Below are 21,225 nucleotides of genomic sequence, written 5' to 3'. Positions count from 1 at the left end.
CAGGTGGATGCACTGCCCCCCATCCAAGCCTCTCTGTGGAAACAAGACAACCTCTTGCCGGCTGGGGGAAAACCTTATCCTTTCGTGATGCTCAGGCCAGTGGTGGGGATGAGGAAAGAGCCCTTTCCCAGGGGAGGGTAACCCAGGGTCTCTGGGGCAGGGAATGTCCGCCCTGGCACTATCACCCAACTTGCAGGCACACCCAGGGCCACCCAAATGGGCAAAAGGGCTCCTCCGCAGCTGCCACACCATGAACCCAGCTCCACCTTCTCCTTAGATCAGGAGCTTTCAGTCCATCTCACTTGGGGATCTGCAAGCTCCACGCAGCGTATAAATCCTGCCTTCTTTCATTTCCACATCTCATGGTGCCACAGACACAGCTTGTGTCACCTCACTCTGGTTACAGGGTCTGCCTGCACCAGCACACTCACACATGACATCGTTGGATGTGTCCGGTCAAGGCCAGTGTCTGCCTCTCCAGCTCCAGAAAGCATGGGTCAGAGGTGGCTTCATTTGCTGTACTTGGGTCCGGTCAAAAGCCTGCTCACCTCTCAGCAAAACCAGGGTGCAGGGGTGAGGGAGAGAGTGCCAGCCCCACAGGCATCTTGGGACACAGCGGAGGCAAGGTGAGCCTGATGGCAAAACACTAGTAGCCCAACACCTTGGCCTGCTTCAGTGGGCAGCATTCCCTGCTCCCGGCCAGCCAAGACACTGCTGGAGGGGGGTCTCCTGCAGCTTGCTGAGCCTCGGACACGGGAGAAGCATCACAGGGACCCCCAGCCTTGGCTGACCAAACTGTGACTCTCCCCTAGTCCAGCCCAACCTCTCGCCCTCAAGGTGAGCCCTGGATCACCTTACCCAAGGGCAGCCCTGAGGCTGTTCTGGTTGGAGACAGCTCGATGGTGACACCCCGCAGCCATGCCCAGCCACTACCCTTTCCCAGCACTCAGTACTGACTTCCCCCCTCTTCACCCGAAACCCATCTGCTTTCCCCATCACATCTCCCACCAATAGCACTTCCCCACCTGAAATTTTGCTGTAAGCTTTTTTTTTTTTTGTATGTTTCTATGGGCAAGAGACTAATCGAGTGAATTTGGGGCTCTGATTACACACATTAGGAGTATTTTTCACTCTATTTCTTAGATGAGCATGCCATAAAGTGCACTTAGGCACACATGTTGGTGTTAGGAAAAGCCTAAAGCATTTTTCAGCCACTGAGTGCTAGGTTGTGCTCGGATTTAATTCCATTTTTTAAAAGAAAAGGATGCAGGAGACCCACGGGAGGTTCTCCAAAGCACTTTGGGAAGGCCCAGCTGTAGCAAGTGGAACCTGAATACACTTCACAACAGTTCTCCCCCTTCCCTCAGCATTACCGAAGTCTCCCTTGTCCTTTGTCAGAGCTTCTCTGTGCCCAGAAAGGTCTGAAGACCCAAACTAGAACTGACCCACAGTACACGAGAAGATACTAAGCGTGTTCGTATTTGACTGCAGAGCTGACCGACGCTGGCTTAGGGCAGGTGTGTTTCAGTAACCCTACTACCAGCTCCGCAGGTCACTTACAGAGCAGGTCACGGCCCACCCAAGGAAGAGGAGACAACAGGTTTTGGAATGTAACAATTTATTGGGGTTAATTTTTTTTTTAATTTTTAACTCCCCATTTCTGGCATTGATACAATATTCAAGAGCAGCAGAAAGAACAAAATGTACAAGAATACAAGAGTAATCAGCACAACCCCCACCCCCAAACCTGGAGCAAACCATTTTCTTGTGGGAAGTGCCAGGGGAAGAGGCAATTCAATCACCCCTCCAGTGGCTATGCCTCCCACCCATCTGCTCTAGACAGAGTTTAGCCAGCTGGGAACTGGATTAAAAAAAAAAAAAAAAAAAAAACAAACAAAACAAAACCTGAACAAACACTATATTTAAAATGAAAATTGCAAGACAAAAAAAAATATAGATATACAATTCATCCGTGCACAATCCTTAAATGCATTTTTTTCAAAATAAAAAAATTACAAGATACATATTTAGGTTTATTTTAAATTAAAAAAAATTACCACCTTCACTCTGTATGCCAAGTGAGGGGAAATAAAGAGACAGGTGGGTTGCACCAGAACCATCAGCACTCTAGGAGTTAGGTCTGACCTTCTCTAAGAGAAAGGATAAGGCTCTGGTGCTGCCAAAACTCAAGCACAGGCAGAATCTGAAGCACCCAAGTACCACAGAGCTCAGTGGGGTAACTCGCCTGCTCAAAGTTCAGTATTTGCAGGAATCTGCAGGATTTGAGCCTAAGCTTGGCACTGGGGAAGGTGAAAGGAAGGAACACGTGAGGCAGGCCCCTGTCCTCCACCACCAGCGGACAACTTTCTATCCAGAAAGAAAACAAATGGGAAAAAAATAAAATAAAATCGCAAAATAGAGAGAGCCCTCTATTCTTAAGGAGCGTACAAGGCTTAATGGCAGGGGAGAGAAGAGGAGGAGGGGAGGACAGCATACCAAGCTGATCAGCTTGGGGGAGGCGCAAGCACAACTTTTTTCTAAAAAGTGTCATCACAACGAATTTCTTTTTTGTTGTTCTGTTTGAGGACTTGACCTAAGACTAGGTCCCCCTTTGCAGCTGGGGGGCTGGAAGCAGCAGGCTCCCTCCAGGACAGCTAAAAAGCAACCTACCTGTGAAGGAGCACCTACCTGCTGCTCTGCCCAGAAGGAAACCCACAGCACCCCCAGAGAGCGGGGTGCAGCCGGGAGGCTGCTGGGGAGCACATAAGGGCCCTGCTAGTCCTACGAGGCCCCCAAGCCCCACAAAGTGCTTTGACACACCCAGCCGCACTCCTGCGCTTTAGTGCAAGCTCTAAGTGCTCAGCTAAACAAGGAACGAAGTCGAGAACCAGGGCCCTAAAGTGGGAATTAACATTCAGCTGCTTGTCCCAACCATGCCCCTTCCCTCCCACCAGATATATTTCTGAGCTGCTGCTGAAGCTGGCATCACCCTGACTGCATCCAGCCGTTCTTCTGTCACCTTACTCCTTGCCCTACGCTGCAGCACAGTGCTTGCTGCCCATTTCCCTGCTCCACTCAGCCCGGGAGCACAGAGGGCATCTCCACTCCTCCACCCCCAGCACCGTCTCTGCCGGCACTCCCAGATGGGAGCCTGGAGGGAGACAGCTCAAAGCACAGCACTCAGCTGAGGTGGAGGGACTCTCACCCCAAAGATTGCGCTTTCAGACGGTCCTGGAGACATTTTGTTTCCCACCAGAGAAGCTGGAAGGGACAGAAGAGTGGCCAGAGGCAGCCCACCACCATGGGAAGGGCAAACTGACTACACCTACCTTCACTCCCAGAAGGAGAAATTTAAAGAAAGGGAGAAAGTTGAGGCCCTGTGACATCCTCGCAAGCGAGGCAGGTGGGACACAGGGCACCTCAGAAGCACCACACAGAACACACGCGAAGCTGCTGGTGCCAAGGCTGCTGACCCTGCACAGACAAGGGTGCAAACCCCACTAGCCACAGCAGTCTGACACAGGGCAACATGGAAAGGGGAGAGAAGCAGAGGACAGAAGGGCAAAGGTGAGGATGGAGATAGACTCCAACTATCCCATCTACACCCCCAAAAAGAAACCATACACATTGCACTCTGGGGAGGGACCTAAAAAATAGAAGAAAATACAATAAAGCCACTTATTTGCTCAACCCCAAAGCATCGATGAAATGAAGATACTTGCTGGAGTTACCTAGGGAAGGAAGCACGGACAGGGAGAGGGGGATTTCTGAAGCAATACTCAGCACTCCTCGGGCTCTGTGCAAATGCTGCAGGAGTCGGGCTGCCAGCACCCTCAGCAGGATGGTCCCCTCCACCCCCCACCCCTTCACACCAGGGAGACGGAGGCACAGGGCAGTGACACAGCTGGCAGAAAGGCCACGGCAAACCAAGAAAAAGCAGAACCCAGGAGGCACCAAATCCCCGGCCCCAAATTAACCCTCTACAGCACAGCACATTCAGAGCAGAGATCAGGAAGGCTGTGCACAGGGTGATGGGTGAGACGGGGGGAAAGAGGGGAAGAGGGAGGGTTTCTTTTATATTTATATATTTATATATAAAAAGTAAATAAGATCCCAGCTCTTGCACGATTATTGGGTGATTGAAAAATGCAGCAAAAGCAAGCGACATTGGAGTAAAAGGATGCGCCAGGCAAGGAGGAAAAGGTCTTGTCAGAAGGTGGGGAAGGAAGTGAGGGGAGAAATAAGCACTTAGCCAGACATGCACTCCAGGTTTGTTACACTTCCCTGGGAAGAAGGACCTGCTCCGAGCAGCCCCGCTAATGCCACAACCTGGGGTGGGCAGAAGTGTGGGGAACTCAGGACACCATCCTTCAGCATGGCAACCTCTTTCTGCCAGGAGGTCCCCAGGAAGGTGATCATCTCCAAACGCTGGGAGCTGCCAAAACCTCCTCTACAAAGAGGGGCTGGGAAAGGGAGTGAAATCCCTAGGAAGACTCAGCTCAGAGACAGCTGCTACCTGGTAAATAGCAGGACTGTTGGTTTGGTTTTTTTTTTTTTGTTTTATTTCATAAAATCTCCCTGGGAACTTCAGTAAGGGGAGACATGGAGAAAAGCTCCCTTTCTCTTTTGGAAACAGAAATTAAGCAGTGGCTCACCACAGCTGGGTCTGCTCGCCACACACTATTTCTCTGTTTTCCATCCCAAAAGGAGTTTGCATCTTGTTAGCTTCACACCTCCCCAGTCCCACTCTGCTCAGCGAGGAGAAAAGAGAGCACAAGACAGGAGGCTGCCACTCCAAGCTGAAAACTGTGGGAAGCACTGACAGAGCTCAATGGGCAGAGAGAGGAGAAGTTCCCAAGAACAGCCCAGGCGATGGAAGGCATCGAGACATCTGTCACCTGCCACTACAAAGCCAAGGGCACCAGAGAAGTCCAGACAAGAAAAGCTGTCCTAGCGTCCCCTGCCCGTTCAGACACCAACATCTGGTGACTCCCCTCTTCCCTGCAGTCACTCCCACACACCAGATGAACGCCTAGCAGAGACATCTTGGATGGGGAAGCCAGCATGAAAGAGCTGCCTCCTTGCTTTGAAGAAACATTCAGGCAACGCTTCCCCACCACCTCGCAGGAAGCCGGGGCAGAAGGTGGCAGCTCTACTTGAGCACAGTCCCATCGTGGTGTTCCTCTCCCCTCTCCACCCCAAAACCTCCAGCATTTGCTGGTCTCAAGAAGAGGGTATGCCTTGCTCAGCAACACCTTCAAAGCACACAAGGCAGTGCTCTCATCTGCCTCTGAAGATCCAGCCACTATTAGAGATGGGACTCGGTTCTCTGTCCTGATGTGGTGAATCCTACATGGAAAAATGCCATTCCCCACTTGATGCTGGAAGAAGCTAAGAGACCCTAAGGAGGGGAGGCATATCTGCTTCCTGGGAGATAAGCCCACCGTGTTTAATCCTGCTTGGATATGGGGGAGGGGAAAAGAGAAGAGACAGTGACTTGGCAGGAAAGGTACATGCCAACCCCAAATCTTAGCAGCTTGCTGTGCATGCAAAGTCAGTCAACTGTTTCCATGTTGGTGGCTCGATCCACATTCTGGCAGAATGCGACCAGCCATTTCCGAGGGCCACCTGGCCAGAAAACCACTTGGAGACTCCACCTTAGCTCACAGGAGAGGTATGGGAGGGAAGGGAACTCACTCCAACACTTGGGAGGCAAGGACGGGAAGGGTTTGTAGACAGGGTTCCTCCAACATACGACTTGCCTTTTCAGCTCAGAGATCGCTGCTTAGTCCCAGAATGCCTTTCCCTCCAGTTCAAGCAAGCCAAACACCATCCCAGACACACATGCTTCGATACTACAAAATACTCTTTTCTCTAAGGACCATCTAATACCACTACAGTTTGTGCAATCACTGCATTTATTAGTCATTTTTAAACTCTCTCTCTCTCGCTCTCTCCCTGTAGAAATTTTTTTTAAACTTTTCTTTTTTTATGCAAAACTAATCATTTCACTTTTTCCACTCCATCATAAAATCTCCTCTAAAAACACGACAACAAGAGAACAAACATGGCACAGACACAGAGAATACTTCCCTGTTTTTTTTTTTTTTACCTAGGGCTTATGGGGAAGGGAAGGGGATACTTTCAAATAAACTCCTCCCTCAGTCCCATGCCCTTTTTTAAGGGCATGGATGGATCTTCTTTCCCATCTCCATTAAGGAGCAAGGGTAAAAAATCAGAAGGAGGAGTGTAACCCACGTGAATACGAAGGTAGGTTAGTCAGCCTCAAGTGGCTCGTCCACCTGAGGGAACTTGAGGCTGCTACTGCGTTCAAGTTAGAGGTTTGCTAACTCAAAACAGCACAGGATCCTGATTTCGGATCCAAAGATTCAGGGTTTGGTTCCCACCTGGTGACCTACCCAGGGAGAGATTTGTCACACAAGCAGTTGAGCTGTATCTGCAAGCCGGATCATACTCCTTTCTTCCTCCACAAAGAGGATCTACTGCATGAGTTCCTCTGCTGCAACAAGTCCCCTCATCTCGTCACCACAGGAAGAAGGTCCTCACGGAGTATCCCTACAATGACCCACTGTTTTGCTCTTCACAGACAGTCCCCTTGCTTGTCACTATGGAGAAAGGCAAAACCCCTTCAATTAAACAATTCCTGCCCCCTGCCCCCAAAGAACACCATACAAGAGACACTGGGGAAAAGAATTCTGCCAAGCAAACACATCTTGGCCAAAACACATCAAGAGTTTCCTATTAAAGTTCCCTTTTATCTCCCACTTAAACGCTTCAATTATTTTTTTTTTCAGAACCTCAATACCACGAAACAAAACACATCACCACATACACACCAAACAGTAACTTAACAACCTAAAGTGACTGGCCAGTTTGCATCCACCCCACAAAGAAGCTCCTCTTATCTCGCAGCCACAGAATAGTTCTTGTTGAGAAGTGGGGGGGGGAAAAAAAAAAAAAGAGAGAGAAGAATCTCCTCACTATTTCCCTAAGAATGGGCTTTTCCCCTATGACAACAAACTGCTCATCTTTGAAGCTGCAGTCAAATGGATAGGCTATGCTAAAATAAGGGATCCCTGGGTGTGCCAGGCACAGGAAAGATGCAAAAAAAAAAAAAAAGACACGAAAAATACAGGCAGGTATTAATACAGACACGCACACAAGTCCAACAAGTTATAGGAAGCCTTAACTTGGTGAATGGATCAGGGAAGTCTCTTTCTCCCTGCCCCTAGCTTCAGCTGCGAATGCAACTGCATCCCCAAAGAGTTCACTAAGCTCTTTAACCAAGGAAAGAAAAAGAAAGAGGTGTGCAAAGGGTGGTGCTAACAGCACCTGGAACCCCCCTCAGACCATCTGCACAGACACCCAACCACAACTGGTGTAAATCCACCGTGCCCACAGCAATGAACACCACCCACTTTGAGGCAAGGCTTGTGGGGAGGGCAGCAAAGATTTTATTACACCAACCCAGGCGCTGGAGGCAGGGAAAAGACAAGCTCTGGGCACAGAAGGCCTAATTAAGGTCAGAAGCTGGTCTATCCTTCTACCACCCTGATGATGCCCCTTGGGCAGACAAATATTACCTCTCTCCCACAGACTGCCTCCCTTCTACCCTCAGACCACTGCAACCACAAAATCACTACTTCACACGAGAGCGCTCCTCGGAGCTGGCACCTCTTGAGCATCCTCGTGTGAAAGCACCAGAGGGGCCAATTCCATTCGTGTTCACCCACCCAGGGCAGATTTGTAAGTAGGTGAGCCCTGGCATGGGGAATTTTTTCCACCCTTTTCACCTCTGCAGCATGTTATGTAGAAGTGACACCCCTCTGCCCCATCCCGAATACCAGGGACAGGGCTGAGAGGGCAAGACTCTCCCACCGATTGATCAGCACCTCTTTTTCTTGCCCCTACAGGCTGAGTCCTGTGCAAGTAGGGGAAGAAGGGAGAGCAAAGGAATGGCATCTTACCATGAAGCTTAGGACTCAACACAGAAATGGAGCAAGCCAGAAATGGCAGGCAAAAGAGAGAGCTTATTTTGGATGTGAACAAGGGTGGTCAGGGAAAGAAGGAGCTGTGGGTAAAGAACAGCAAGCTGTGGTCTTCCTCACTCCTACTTGCTAGGGGTGAAGAGAAGGAATTTCTAGATGAGCTCACAGGAGCTCTGGGGGAAGAGATCCAGCACACATGCATATGATGTGAGAGAGAAGTTTCTTACTAGCACCTTTGGTTGACAGTTGTAAGGGCTGTTTCAGATACTGAAAAGACAGGGGGGAACCCTCTTCTAGGCCATCCACCACAGGGAAGGGGGAGCAGGAGACAAAAGGAAGCAGGAAGAGCAAACGACCTGCCTTAGCATCCATCCCTCCCTCCGAGGAAACGGAGGGGAAGCAAAAAGGGTCAGTGGAAGCTTATGCGCAAGGCGGGAGACCAGCCTCATCCAGCTGGGGCAGCGTCATGCTGTCGGTGTATCTTCCCCCAAACTGAAGGATGGATGCACAGCCCACTCCCACTTCCACCACAGGAAGGCCGGGGAAGGGCATTTCATGCCCTCTCCCCCAAGCAAGTGCAAGTGATGAACACCAGGAGGAAGATCTGGGCCAGAAGCAGACTCCCCTTTTCTTCCCTTCCCCCTGCAGAGCTGAGCAAGTTGGAAGCTGCAGAAGAAGAGGGACCAGGGCACCTGAAAGCGCCCATACAACTGCCAAGGTAGCACCAATAGTCAAAGGAAAGGGGAAGCCAATCTGGGGTGTATGCTGCACGGGGCACCCCCCACCACCCCAGCTTTGTCTCAAGCACCTTCCAGGCGTGACACTTCACCTGCCACTCTCCCCCTTGCTCTGGGGGTACCTGGATCAGCAACTGCCATGAGGACAGCAGAGGAGAGGGCAGATCCAGGCCACAGGCCAAGAAGGGGAAGGACGGCAGGATCAGAGTCATGGCAAGGGGGAAACACAGGAATGGAAGAGACTGCATGCACATTGTGGGAGAAGGCTTGGGGGGTGTGGGAGAGGGCTCCAATCCTCTTACATCCTCCCCTCAAGGGTCTGGAGCTTGTCTTCAGTTTTTGTCAAAGATGGAAGGGGAAGGAGGAGGAAGAGCACCTTCCCCACCACCCCCACAGGCACACAGACACATGCTCATCCATCCCTCATCCCCAAAGGCTCCACTGCCCGTTGGACCACACCACATTCAAGGACAAACAACCACTCCCCAGCCCCACCACGACCCTCCCTGCCTCCCCCCAGTGGCAGCGACACCCAGGAACGGTGGGTGCCCCTACTCCCCCGCACTGACACACTCCAGTCTCCAGGCAGGAGGGAGTGGGCAGGGGGAAAGGAGGAGAAAGGGTGACAGTGAGGGCAGAGGGACAGCCAAGGGGAAAAGGAGAGAACTAAGGACAGCCATTCGCACCACGACTTCTCACAGGTAAAGCTTCCCCCACACCCCTGGAGCGGGGGGGACCTGGCTGCTCACTTGCTGCCTCCTCCACTGCCACCCGCTGCCACCTTCTCAAAATCCTCCGCGTTGCAGAACTCCTTGATGGTGACAGTGAGGAGGTTGCTGGTGACATCTGTGACCACCACGTTAGAGCAAGGGGACATCTCGGGACGCCAGTCGCCGGCCTCCTGCTCCGGGTCAGAAGAGGAGAGGGACAAGGAGGGTGTCTGCCCCCCACTGCACCCTCCCGGGGGAGAACGCTTGCTGGTAGCAGCTGACTCGGGTGGGATGGAGAGGTCAAGGACCTCTGATTCACGCCAGTCGGGGATGGCTGGGCTGAGGGTCTCGGGGAGCAGCTTTGGAGGGGAATCATCTGGGTCGGAAGAGGAGTGGGGGGCGGGCGATGGGCAGCCGGAGGAGCTGGAGCTGGGGGCATCATAGGGGGTGGAGCCCATAATGAGCCCACAGGAGGCTGCCTGGGAACCTTCGGCCTCCCCTTTGCCCTCCAGAGAGGGGGCAGGCGCAGCAGATGGCTTGTTGTAGAGCGAAAAGGCGCCGAACTTCATGTGGCGGATCTGGGTGCGGAGGACACTCTCACTGAACTTTTTGCTCTTGCCAATGACGCGGTTTCGGGACGGGATCTTGGGCCGAGCCAGGCCCCCGGCCCCATTGGCTGGCTTCCCACCTTTGTCAATGACTTTGAGGTTGAGGATGATGCGGCTGCGCTTGGGCTCGCGGGGTTTCACCTTACGGTTGATGATGCGGACGGTCTCCGAGAAAGGCGAGACGGGAGGACGGATGCCAGCCCCGCCACCCACGCTCCCGCCATTCTGGGGGTCTGGACGGGGCAGCGGGCGCCGGGACATGCGGTGGCATCGCCGGATGTCTTTCTTGAGCCGGTGCACCGCGGCGCTGGAGTGGAGCTTGGGAGAGGAGGTGCTAGAACCAGGCTTGACAGAAAAGTGTACATCCCCAATGTGAAGGGCCTCCGCTTGGGCCCGAGCCTGCGGTGGTGGGGAGAGAGAAAAAAAAACAGGGTCAGAGAGGCAGCCTAGGTGCACCCAAATCTCAAACTGGGCATTGCTCACCTCAGGACAAGTGTTTATCACCAACGCTGTCACATTTATACCCACATTAATGACAAGCACAGATATACACCTATGGGCTACTGACCGCTATGGCACAGGCCCCATACAAGCATGGGCACTGTCTGTATCCTTTTTGGGCACCTAATTACTCCCTAGGCTGTGCCCCTGTTGACATGTACTTTTCCCAGGGGGAAACTGCCACCCTCCAGCCACGTTTCAAGGTTGCAGTTAACAGTTTCCAAGGCCCCCCTCAGTCATCATCAGCCAACGTGCACAATCCTGCACTGTCAGACAACCAGCCAAGCATACTCCTAGACATTGGGGCTGTTAGTGTTGAGTTAGCATCCAAAATTACTTACTAGTGCCAAGACAGAGGACTGTATCAGGTCCTCTATAAAATGAGCATGAGACAAGGGGGAAAGGAAGAGTAACGCATCCAGCTTGCTCTTCCCCTCCCACAACCAGGCTCATCTGCTCTGGAAAGCACAGTAGAAGGGGGTCTTGAGGAACACTGACGGAGGCGGGAGAGTGTGATCTGACAGAGCTGTCTTAGCTAAACACAAGAAATGCAGATATCTGAAGCTTAATTTTAACTAGAGATCACAAGCAAGTTGTTTATCCTTACTCTGCTGTGGGAGCAAGGTCCAGTCTTTAAAGCAAGACTAGGACAGCTGGAATTCAAGACAAGTTTAACTGCATCTCCAAAGAAGACACTGCCTTGTCCTTCTTAACACCACACTTGTTTGAAACCTACTAATGAAACAGAGCAGGAACCAGCAGCACTGGTTCAACTGCTTGGTGCCAGCCCTGCCTGAGAGCCAGGGCAGGGGCACAACACTTTTAAGCTCTTCTGGTGCTTGGGGATAGTGCCAAAACCTGCCCTGGTTCGTGCACCAGAGACGGGAACATTTTCTGGCAGCAGATGCAACAGTTTCATTGGTAAATTGAGGCAGTATGACCTGAAGGCCCTGTGAGCATGGCAACCCAGATTATATTCTTACATCATGCCTTGTCAGAGCACAGCTGCTTGTAGAGCTCAGCCTCCCACCTGTACCCCGCTCCTTGCCCAAAGCAACCCCCTTCCTTATTCCCTCCCAGCAGTGGTCACAGGCAGAAGTCACCCAGGCCTGGAAGGGACAGGTGAGTCCCCCTCCGATTGCCCATCTAGTGAGCAGCTTCCCCCACCTCGTGGGCATAACAAGAACTGCAGTGCTAGAAGACAGCTGCTTTTCCTCCCCAACTTTTCCATCCCGTTGCCCCCTTGTACACGCCAAGATTGGGATGGCTTATTGCCAGCTAAGAGCTTAAGCACTCCAACACCATCTCCTTTGTCACCCTGCAGTCTGTGCCTCCTACCAGGGAAACGCCTGGGGGAAAAAAATGTGCGTGTAAAGGCAGGGATCTAACAGATCTAAGCGAGGGGCCCAGGCCAGCTCTTGCACAATAAGCTCAAAGCCCCGGCCCTACATCCCCAGAGCTTTGCTGTCACCCAGTGCCCCTCTTCTCCCACCGAGATCCCCATGGGAACCACAGAAGATCCTGAACAAGCAGAGAACAGAGACATGAAGACATTTTGTTCCTCCCTGGCTAATACTGGATGAGCATGCCCTCAGTACTACTTGTATCCTGGCTTTAAAAGGACTGCAAAGATGAGGCCTCCTTCCCTGCCTGTATGTGAAAACACAGACTGAAGGCTCATCTGAACCAGGGACTCTAGACTTTTTGTTAGCCAACTGACAAAGAAATAGGGACAAATAACATGACTGCCAAAGCAGGCACACACACTCTCCATGTTAACCCTGGGCTGTACAGGGCTATTTTACCTAGCTAGAGGGAAGCGTCCCCAGCACAAACCCCAGCACATCCTGCTGTAGCATGAAGCATCCCAGTGTCCAGCTCATTTCTCTTTGCTCAGCCTTGCGTGTTTCTCCATGCCCCAAACTGTTCAGAAAATGGTTAAACACAGTCCCTGTCCCAGGCATCCTACAGGCTAGAGCACAGCAGCAGCACCAAATGAACTCCCTGCATCACGTATCAACTCTCCCCCATCCCATCCCAGTGATCCACAACTTAAAGAGACCCCACAGGCCCCGCCAGGAGGTCACAGGCACAGACAGATGCACATCTAGGGCTGCGCTTGCTCCCTCTCTTCACAGGTCCTTCTGGAGCAGATGGCAGACACCAGGACAAGCTACAGTTTGCTTTCTGACATTACATACCAGCACAGGCTGGATTATTCTTCCTTTCCCCCCCCGCCTTCCCCATCACAGCCAGCCCTTCCAGCATTGCTGCTCTTGTGCTTTGGGCTTCTCACCAATTTACCACTGCTCAGCTGAGAGCAAAGTGCAACACAATGTCCTGTTCTAAAACACCGAACAGGGAAGCCAGGCAGATGTGCCAGTAAAAATCCTTGATCCACAGCTTCAGCAGATAGACACAGGTATCTTTCAGGGCTTCTCCTGCTGCCAACACCACATGTCTTCCAGATTAATTCCCTACCCTGTAATCACACCTTGGAGTAAGGAGTTCTGCCCCCTCTGTGCCACTCTGCTCCGAGCCGAGTCTAATTGCCGCCTGCTCACAGCACTGGCTTCAATTACCTGTGTGAGAAAGGTGGCAGCCTCCCCCGAGTGTGAGGGAAGCAGTCACAAACGCCTACAGTTGCCTTATACACCCCAAAACTCCTCAGCAAAACTTCCCATCAACCATGTTAAATAAGTAAGCAATAATGCTGGGATGTTCACTGCCCGGCTGCTTCCATAGTCCTGCTGATTGTACTTTCTCAACCTGTGCACGTTAATCAGCTCTTGCCCTGTTTTAACAGAGACCTGTCTTGATTTTGTGCTTACACAGCGGCTAGCACAGAGCCCTGGTCCATGATTAGGACTTTTCCAGTGTGCCAGAACCACTAGGTCTCCTTCACCTGATATGTATCTGCCTTTCCAGTTACTTCTAGGGCACCTCCTCAAGGCTGAAACCGTTTCTGACTCATGTTTCAGCTCTCTGCATTTATTAAATACCAGTTTCAGTAGTCTCCAGGTAGACTACATGCAGCATTGATCTCTTTAGCCAGATTATTAAGAGAGAGGGTAAGCCAGGAGCCAACAGTCTTCCCCTAGTGCTACACTGCTATCCACAGTGACCAGCTTCAAGACAAGTTCCAGAGAGCAATATGCAAATATTCAGCTTACCTTGAGCTTGTTTTTCCAGGTAAGGTTTCAAGAAAAATAGTATCAGATGCTTTATCTAAGACCAGCCCCCAGAGCCCTCTCACTTGCAAAGCTCAGTATTCCTACCACAGGATCAGGTTCATTCAGGCATCAACTATACGAACTCAAGTCTCTTCCCTGCAGAGGACAGCACATTTTCTGGGCTCTCCTCCTGCTTCCAACTTTACATTAAGTAACTTGCTACCTCTGGTTTGGAGAAGACTTGGCATTCAGTTTTATCTGTTGGAAATGCACTTCTCCCTGCTATGGATCCATTACTCAATCACACTCATGAGCCATATGAGCATAAGGTCTTTGAAAAACAAACCCATTTAATACTTTCAGCTGTGTCACCACAGTTTGCTACTTAACTCAGAAGTTTCCCAAATGGAAACCAGCTCTCTGGGTTTTGCTGTTTTCACCTGCAGGATTTGCTCACTGCTGAAGAGGTACTCAGCATGTATACGAAGTAATTCACTCTGCTTACAGCTCAGCCTATATCAGGATGCAGCTTCTGGAGGCTTGCTGCAGTGCTCTGTCACGAGAGCAAGCCAATTGCTAGGATTGCTTCCCTTCCCCCTCTCTCCTTTTGGGATATGTATCACCTTTATTTAGCTTGTACAGCTCTCCCTCATTGCCCCTGGGAACTAGTATATCTCCCCTGTTCCCTACTATTTCTGAATAAATGTCCCTTGGGGCCCAGCAAGCATATTTGTTCATTCATTCCCTTAACACACTGAGGTGCACAAGCACGTACACGGACACGTGCTTAGAAAAGCCTCTCTTACCTGATTTGTATCAAAACCTCTGCAATTTGGAAGAAAAAAAAAAAAAAAAAAGAGACAAAAAAGAGACCTTGTAAGGCAAAGGATTTCTAGTTAATTATTTCAAAACAAGTCATTTCCAGTAGCGCTGCTGCACATAGTAGCGCTAATCTCTCATAAATTACTGGTTCTGCTTTGTCTTTTATTCTCCACCTGCATTCCCACAGTCCTTGCTCCAAACAGCATTCGCAAGAGCTCTTCTTTCCCCTTTTTGGCTGCCATTCTGCCTTTTTATCACCCTCTTTCTTCTGAAGTCTTCCAAGTGACAAGGCAACAGCAAGCCAGTTCATAGCACAGTTCTCCCAAGCAACACTGCCATAAACTAAAGTTTCCCTAGTGGATGGGGAACAAAATGCTACAAAGGGAAACGGTCTGTTTTCAAACTGCTTGGGGATAATTTACGAACAGGGAGGAGATCAAAGGAAACCCAACTCTAACTTTAGAGTTCAAGGAAGGGCGAAGTGACAGAATACCATGCTGCTCAGCCCCCTCTTCCCCTCTGTCCCACCAAGACTCTCCCTTACTTCTTCCTTCCCATTAATGTTCTCTAGCCTTTTCACCTTAGTATTTACAGCCACCCTGACTAGAGGTCTTTGCTAGCCACCCACTGAGCTTGCAGACCAGGCTCTGTCTCTTAATAGCACTTGCTAGACTTTATTAGATTAGTTGGCGAGTTTTGCATTCCACACAGCAGAGCGCCAAGGGAAAAGCAAAATAAAATGAGCAAACCGAGCGGGGGAAAAGAGGCAGATCGCTATAGCATGCGCTATGTCCCTTTCTAACCGCGCACCAGCTTCCATTCTGACCTGCAGCTGAAGGGCCCATCCTCAAGGACGACTTCTGCCAGGCAGCAAAGTAGTAAGGTTCTGATGTACAGTGTTGCCCATTTCAGACCAAAGGATCTGCTTTCTGTACACTCAGCACAAAGTTTGCAGCATACCAGCAGCCTCCCAAGAATTGCAACCTCCCGCCAAGCTTGATCTCAGCTGTGGGAAAGTTTACCCCCAGTATGCAGAGAATAAAGACCCATTTCCTGCCCAAAACTTTGCAGTTGAAGTTTGCAGGGGTCGCTTTCAACACCGACCATCTTGATAGCGATATTACAAAGCCTGGACTGTAATTTCCCTTTGCAGTCTGATCGAAAGGGCAAGTGTTAGACAGCTCTCAGCAACAGGAGCCTGGCTTACAAAGGCAGCAGGTGGCCAAAGATGCAGCTTTTCAAAGCTTTTCCAAAGGCGTGGGCCACTAACCTGCTGGAATGCTCTCTACAAATTCCCCTGGGTGCTTATCTGCAGCTTTTGAGAACTAATTCCAGGATAAACCTAGCCCCAACTGCAAACTAAAACACCCGCACAAGCCAGGAGACTGAGCAGCATATGGGGCAACTTATTTCAATGCTTTACTGGAGGCTCAGAAGCCCAAGTTTAAGCACTGATACACATGAAAAATCCTAGCAAGCCACTAAAGCTATGGCAGACTAATCTACCAAAGCAGTCCTAGGCCAGATTCCTGCTTAAACATCATTGCATCCAGGCCTAATCTGTTCAGTTAACAGATAAAAAAGAATATTGTTCTAACTGCCAACTCCAAAGACTCCCTCTGGGATGCAAGAATCAGATTTCTTCCCCTGCTTCCGAAATTCTCACTGGCAAGAGATTCTGCAGCCGAAGGATCCGAAAACATCGTTAGCGATGCGTGAGGCAGAGCCAAATCCCACTCCTCCTGCAGCGGCACCAGTGCTGCAGGACTAGCAGAGGTCAAACCCACATCTTTGGCAGGTCAGAAGAACTGACAAGAGATGCATACGACACAAACTATCATGCTGGTCTCTGTCGCGTTTCTAGCTGCAGTTGCATTGCCAGTGGTTTGCCTGAACAGAGCTCAAACAAGTTCAGATAGGGCTAGCAGAGATAGAGTTACTTCTTGCTGCCTGGCCTGGGGTGTTATTTTTAGGGTGGGATCCGAAGTCACAGAAAAACGGCAAGTCAGGGTGCTAACAGTTTCGCCAGCTCCGTTTCCCAGAGCTGCAAACCAATCGGCAGTGGTAGCACTCTGCCCTGCCAGCCTCTCCCACAAAGTGGCACCAGCCTTCAGGAGAGCTCATCTCGCTCCATCTTCTGCAAAGTACCAAGCCAGCTCCACAAACCTACAGGTTTTCAGTAGTGTTTGAGAAGCTGGCAGAAGGAAGATGTGCCACAGAAACGCGTCAGGGATGTGATTCAATGGATGCTGTTGAATAATTCAGGTTCTAACTTCAGGGGGGGTTTAAAGGGCAAGGGGAGAAGAGGAGGAATGAGTGAGTTTTATTTTTGAGTTTGGGGGTTGGTTTTGTTTTTTTAAATGAGTGACAGATTGGCAACTGATTTTGCCGTATCACATTCAGAATCTAAAAGAAAAGGAACTGGTTACACACAGTAACATTAAAAGCACAGCATAAACACTTCTCTACAACTCTGAACAGTGTCAGGTGTTACAAATACTACTATTTTTTTAATTCAAGCAGAGAACTATTTTAAGCTGGTGGTTTCCCTTTAAGCGTTCCTCTGCATTGTTGGAAACCTAAACACAAGGGTTTAATTTAATGCATGACTGCCAGAAAGAGAAAAACCAACTAGTCGAGTTTCCCTGAATAAAGTGTAAGAGATGGTACATATCAGTTCTGTTTGTAGTTCCGAGTCTGCAGATACAGAAAACTGTTAGCAGAAAAACAGGCAATGAGGGAGAAGGACAGTTCCATCAGCAGGACTTCCCAAGGATTACCATGGTCCCCTGGGTTTTACTTGGGGCATCAGAATACACGTGCTCCTGCATTTCTTCTGTGTGCTTTGTTATGTCCTCTTAAAGCAGAGGAGAGGTGACACCCTACCCCTCATGGCTCTTTCCGGTGCTCATACAGTTAAAGTGCTGCACTGACTTGAGTAAAGCTCCTACTGCTGTCAGGCAAAGGAAAGTATTAACCTGTTTCACAGATGGGGAAGCATGCACAAAGGCTAAATGACTTGCCCAAAGCCATAGGATGACTTAGTGATAGCGATGCCTTACCACAGGGTCTGCTCTGGCTGTCCCAGGGCTTTATACCAGATCAAAACCAGGGAAGCTGTGAACTCGCTCATATGTCTTAATTTTGCACAGGTATGTTGTTTCTACATTCATTTGAAATCTGAGACTGACATAGTTGGAGAGTAAGTGGTTGGGAAGAGAGGAGCAAAGCAAGGAGTTTTGTCCGTAAACTAATAAATCCATAGAACTCACGTAGTGGTCATACAGCTACCAGATTTCTTAATTTTAAAAAGTAAAAAAATTGGGGGGGGGGGGGGGGGATCTGCACTAGGGACTACGTTCCTTGTTCTTCACTGCAAGCAAGCAGAGATGCTACAACACCTCCTTGCAGAGATGCTGGGTCTATCAGAGGGGAACTGGAAACTTCAGCTGCTATCCTATGCAGAGGTAAAACACTCCATGCCCACCCCCCCCACAAACCTAAACAAGACTACAGCGTACAGATCAAAACACGAACCCTTCATGAAACTCCCATGGAGCACCTACATCCTGAAACACAATCAGAGGAGCACAAGTGGCAGTGGGATTCCCGCCGCAGCTGCCTGACCGCTCAGCATGCTGCTAAGTTGCAGGGCACGGGCTGGATGGAATAGGCTGCTGAAGGAAGAGGGAGCAGGGCTGGCTAGCTCTCCACTGCGGCAGCAGAAGGCCATAAAGAGGGAGAGGATATTGGAAAAAGAGATCACAGGCTCGCCGTGCACATCTGCATATACCGACTGTCCTGCCGGGGCACCCGTCGCTTGCACGCACACACACTCTCCCCTTACAAGCTTCTGCGTCCCTGCCCCCCACCCACTTTCCCATCAGGTTGTCCCCGCGTTCCCAGAGCCAGGCGGCAGACACAAGTCAATTGAAAGTCCAGTCCTTCCAAGGGCACACACCGGCGAGGTCTGAGAGACATTTGGCTAGGCCTAAGTTATTTAAATAAGAGTTACCTTCAGGAGAAAAGTTTTAGGCTTAGGTCCTCTCTTCTTGGGCCCGTACAGCTCACGCTCTCGTTCCCTTTGGGGAGTCAAATTTGTCAAGAAGTTAAAACTTTTCCCAAAGGGAGAAACAGAAGCATACAAGTTTAAAAAAAAAAAAAAAAAAAGAAAAAAAAAAAAAGAAAGAGCCTGCTGAACGCCCTTTCCCGCTCACCCACCGAAGCCAACCCTGCTGCAGCTCCCCCCCCCAGCCCGGGTTGGGGGATGAGCACTTACTTCTGCTCGAAGGCGGCGATAAGGCGGGAGTCCAGGATGTTCTCCTCGGGTTCCCAGGTGCTGTACCTGCCGGGGGCGCGGGCAGCGGGGGGGAAGTTGTGACAAGCGGAGGGGTTCGCATCCAACCCCCCCCACGGCCGCACGCTGAGACACCCCCCCCTCCCCCCCCCCCCCCATCTCGTCCCGTCCCGTCCCCCGCTGCCCCGGGGCCGGCCCCCGCAGGGCGGCGGGGGCGGGCCCCCCCGGCGGGATGCACTCACTTGATGGCCCAGCCTTTCCATTTCACCAGGTACTCGATGCGCCCCTGCAACACACGGGGAGAGGAGGGAGGGGGGGTGTGTGGGGGGGTGTGAGGCGGGGGCCCGACGGGCCGGCGAGCGGCGCAGCCAGGGCCCGGCAGCGAGAAGCTGGGGGTGTCCCGCAGCCGCCCCCCCGCCCCCGCGCCGGCCGGCTCCTCACCTTTCGGATGCGCCGCTTGATGATGGACTCGGCGGCGAAAACGCGCTCCCCCACTGCAGACAGCTCCATCTTGCTCCTCGGCGGCGGCAGCGGAGCCCACAGCCCATAATAATCCCGCCCGCCCGCGCCGCCCCGCCCCCTGCCCCCGCCCCGCCCTCCTCGTGCCGCCGCCGGCTCGCGCACGCCCGCGCGCCCCCTCCCGCCGCGGCCGCGCGTGACCCTCCCCCGCCTCCCGGTCGGGGCGGGAAGGGGGGGGGGGGGGCGGTTGCTAAGGGGAGGGGGCGGCGCGCAGGCGCCGGCCGTTGAAGGGGCCGCGCCGCGGGTGGTGTGAGGGCGGGGGCTCCGCCGTCGCCCCCCATGAGGGGGGACCCGCGGCCCCCGCCCCGCGGGACGGCGGTCGAGGCCGGGGGCCAGCGGCGGGCGGTTCGCGAGGGAGCGGGAAGGGAAGCGCGGCCTGGCAGAGCCCCGGCATGGCGGCGGTGCTGCTGCTCTCTGCCGCCTCAGCCCCTTCCCGCCCAATGGGTCTGGGTTTTACTTAAAACAATGGCGGCAGCGGGGCCGCGCAGCCTCCTCTCTTCCTTCTGCAGATGCACCGTCACCCGCTTCTGGCCCGCGGGGGGTACGTGGGGAAGCAGGCAGTCTTAACGTACCTACCAAGGTGAAAAACTAGCAATAAAGGTGCTTAAATCCTTTTTTTGTTTGTTTCCTTTTGGTTGGCGCTTGTTTTTGAGCCAGTATAAGGTACTGCAAGGTAAATGGGCCAAGCATGCTACATAAACCTTAAAAAAAAAAAAATTGAAAAAATGTTCAGTCACAGAGGCGTTCCCTGCCCTGAGTGTTACTGCAAAATCCTATTTAATTTGCAGTGTGCTTTACACTCTCTTACAGGTGCTAAAAGGAAAGGAAAAAGCAGTCTCTGTTATTCAAAATGGAAGCTGGTAGCCCTGCAGCTGTCTTCACAGGGAGCTCAGGGTCCTCCCTCACCTGGAGGTGCCACCCCACACAGCAGAACAGCATGTTCTCCTGCTTTATCTTCGTTTTAGGGTGTGGGGGGGTGCGTTTCAGAATGATACCCTCTGGGGAAAGGGGGAGCTGTGAAGAGCGCTGTAAGGCAGCGGCCGACTTGCTTGCCTTTCTCAAACCACCACGGCCTCACCAGCTACCTGCAGAGCATCGGCGCCCCTCTGCCTCCCGCTTTTCAGCCGGCCTGGCAGGGAGCACTCACAGCCCCTGTGGCCTTTGCTAACTCTTCCTCCATCTGCATTTGCTTTCCCTTTACACCTCTGGCTCAGAAGTTCCACCCAGAAGGACAGTTTTCTGGAAACGGCTGTATTTGTCAGTACGAGCAGGGACGGGTTTCCCAAAAGCAAGGTGAGCAGGTAGGAGAACGAGTGTTTTCCTCACTACCTGCGACTCAGGCAAGATCTGTCATAGCGTTTTGTTCTTTTTCACCTTAGCAGCTGCACAGTTGCAGCCACCACAAGCTCTCTGGCCAGAGGAAAAGTGACTCAGGGAAGGATGTGTTCCTCACCGCCTGTGCTCATCTGAAGCAGGGTGGATGGAGAGGTTGCTGAATGCTGACAGAGAGGCCAACAGACAGTCACACAGACCGTGGTTGAGGAGATGCGCACGATGCAGTGAACAAGGTGTTTCTATGGTCAGGGCCTGAACTGTACTGTACTTCATCACTGATAATTCTGCATTTAGGTCATATCATTTGCTTCAAGAATAGGCTGTAAGTGGCCCTTTCTCAGGTATTTACCATCACAGGCCAACAGAGAACAAACCCCAGACTGTCACCTAGAATGGGACAAGTCCTTCTGGACTACCCCATTTCTCTAGACACCACTTTTTTAAATCTCAGTTCTTTATACGCTTGAAGGTGACTTCAAAAGAACAAGTCGATCAGGTGTTGCTTTTCATTTTT

General features: G+C 51.6%; 1 protein-coding gene across 2 annotated transcripts; it reads right to left on the bottom strand.

Annotated features, from left to right (window-relative positions):
• Positions 1 to 1,601: 1,601 nt before the first annotated feature.
• CBX6 (chromobox 6) lies at positions 1,602 to 19,407 on the bottom strand. Of its 2 annotated transcripts, none has more exons than XM_074871138.1 (5): positions 19,299 to 19,407; positions 19,100 to 19,143; positions 18,840 to 18,905; positions 18,576 to 18,642; positions 1,602 to 10,463 (listed from the first exon to the last, which is right to left on the bottom strand). In XM_074871138.1, exons 1-5 carry the CDS (start codon positions 19,365 to 19,367, stop codon positions 9,492 to 9,494), a joined length of 1,218 nt encoding a protein of 405 aa, XP_074727239.1. In that variant the 5' UTR covers positions 19,368 to 19,407; the 3' UTR covers positions 1,602 to 9,491. The 2 variants fall into 2 exon arrangements, with proteins under 2 accessions (XP_074727239.1, XP_074727240.1); XM_074871139.1 differs by having other exon boundaries at positions 1,602 to 10,409.
• Positions 19,408 to 21,225: the final 1,818 nt, after the last annotated feature.

The sequence above is a fragment of the Strix uralensis genome, chromosome 5, assembly GCF_047716275.1.
Source record: "Strix uralensis isolate ZFMK-TIS-50842 chromosome 5, bStrUra1, whole genome shotgun sequence".
Lineage (NCBI taxonomy): Eukaryota > Metazoa > Chordata > Aves > Strigiformes > Strigidae > Strix > Strix uralensis.
The sequence above is the reverse complement of the archived record's forward strand: the minus strand, read 5'-3'. Positions and strand labels throughout refer to the sequence as shown.

Bases quoted from the DNA above. Each gene is read 5' to 3' on its own strand.
- CBX6 (XM_074871138.1), bottom strand. From the start codon at position 19,367: ATGGAGCTGTCTGCAGTGGGGGAGCGCGTTTTCGCCGCCGAGTCCATC. The intron at 18,906-19,099 runs GTGAGTGCATCC...CGCCCCCGGCAG, and splicing joins TGGAAAGGCTGGGCCATCAA to GTACAGCACCTGGGAACCCG. The intron at 10,464-18,575 runs GTAACTCTTATT...CCACCACCGCAG, and splicing joins CTAAAACTTTTCTCCTGAAG to GCTCGGGCCCAAGCGGAGGC.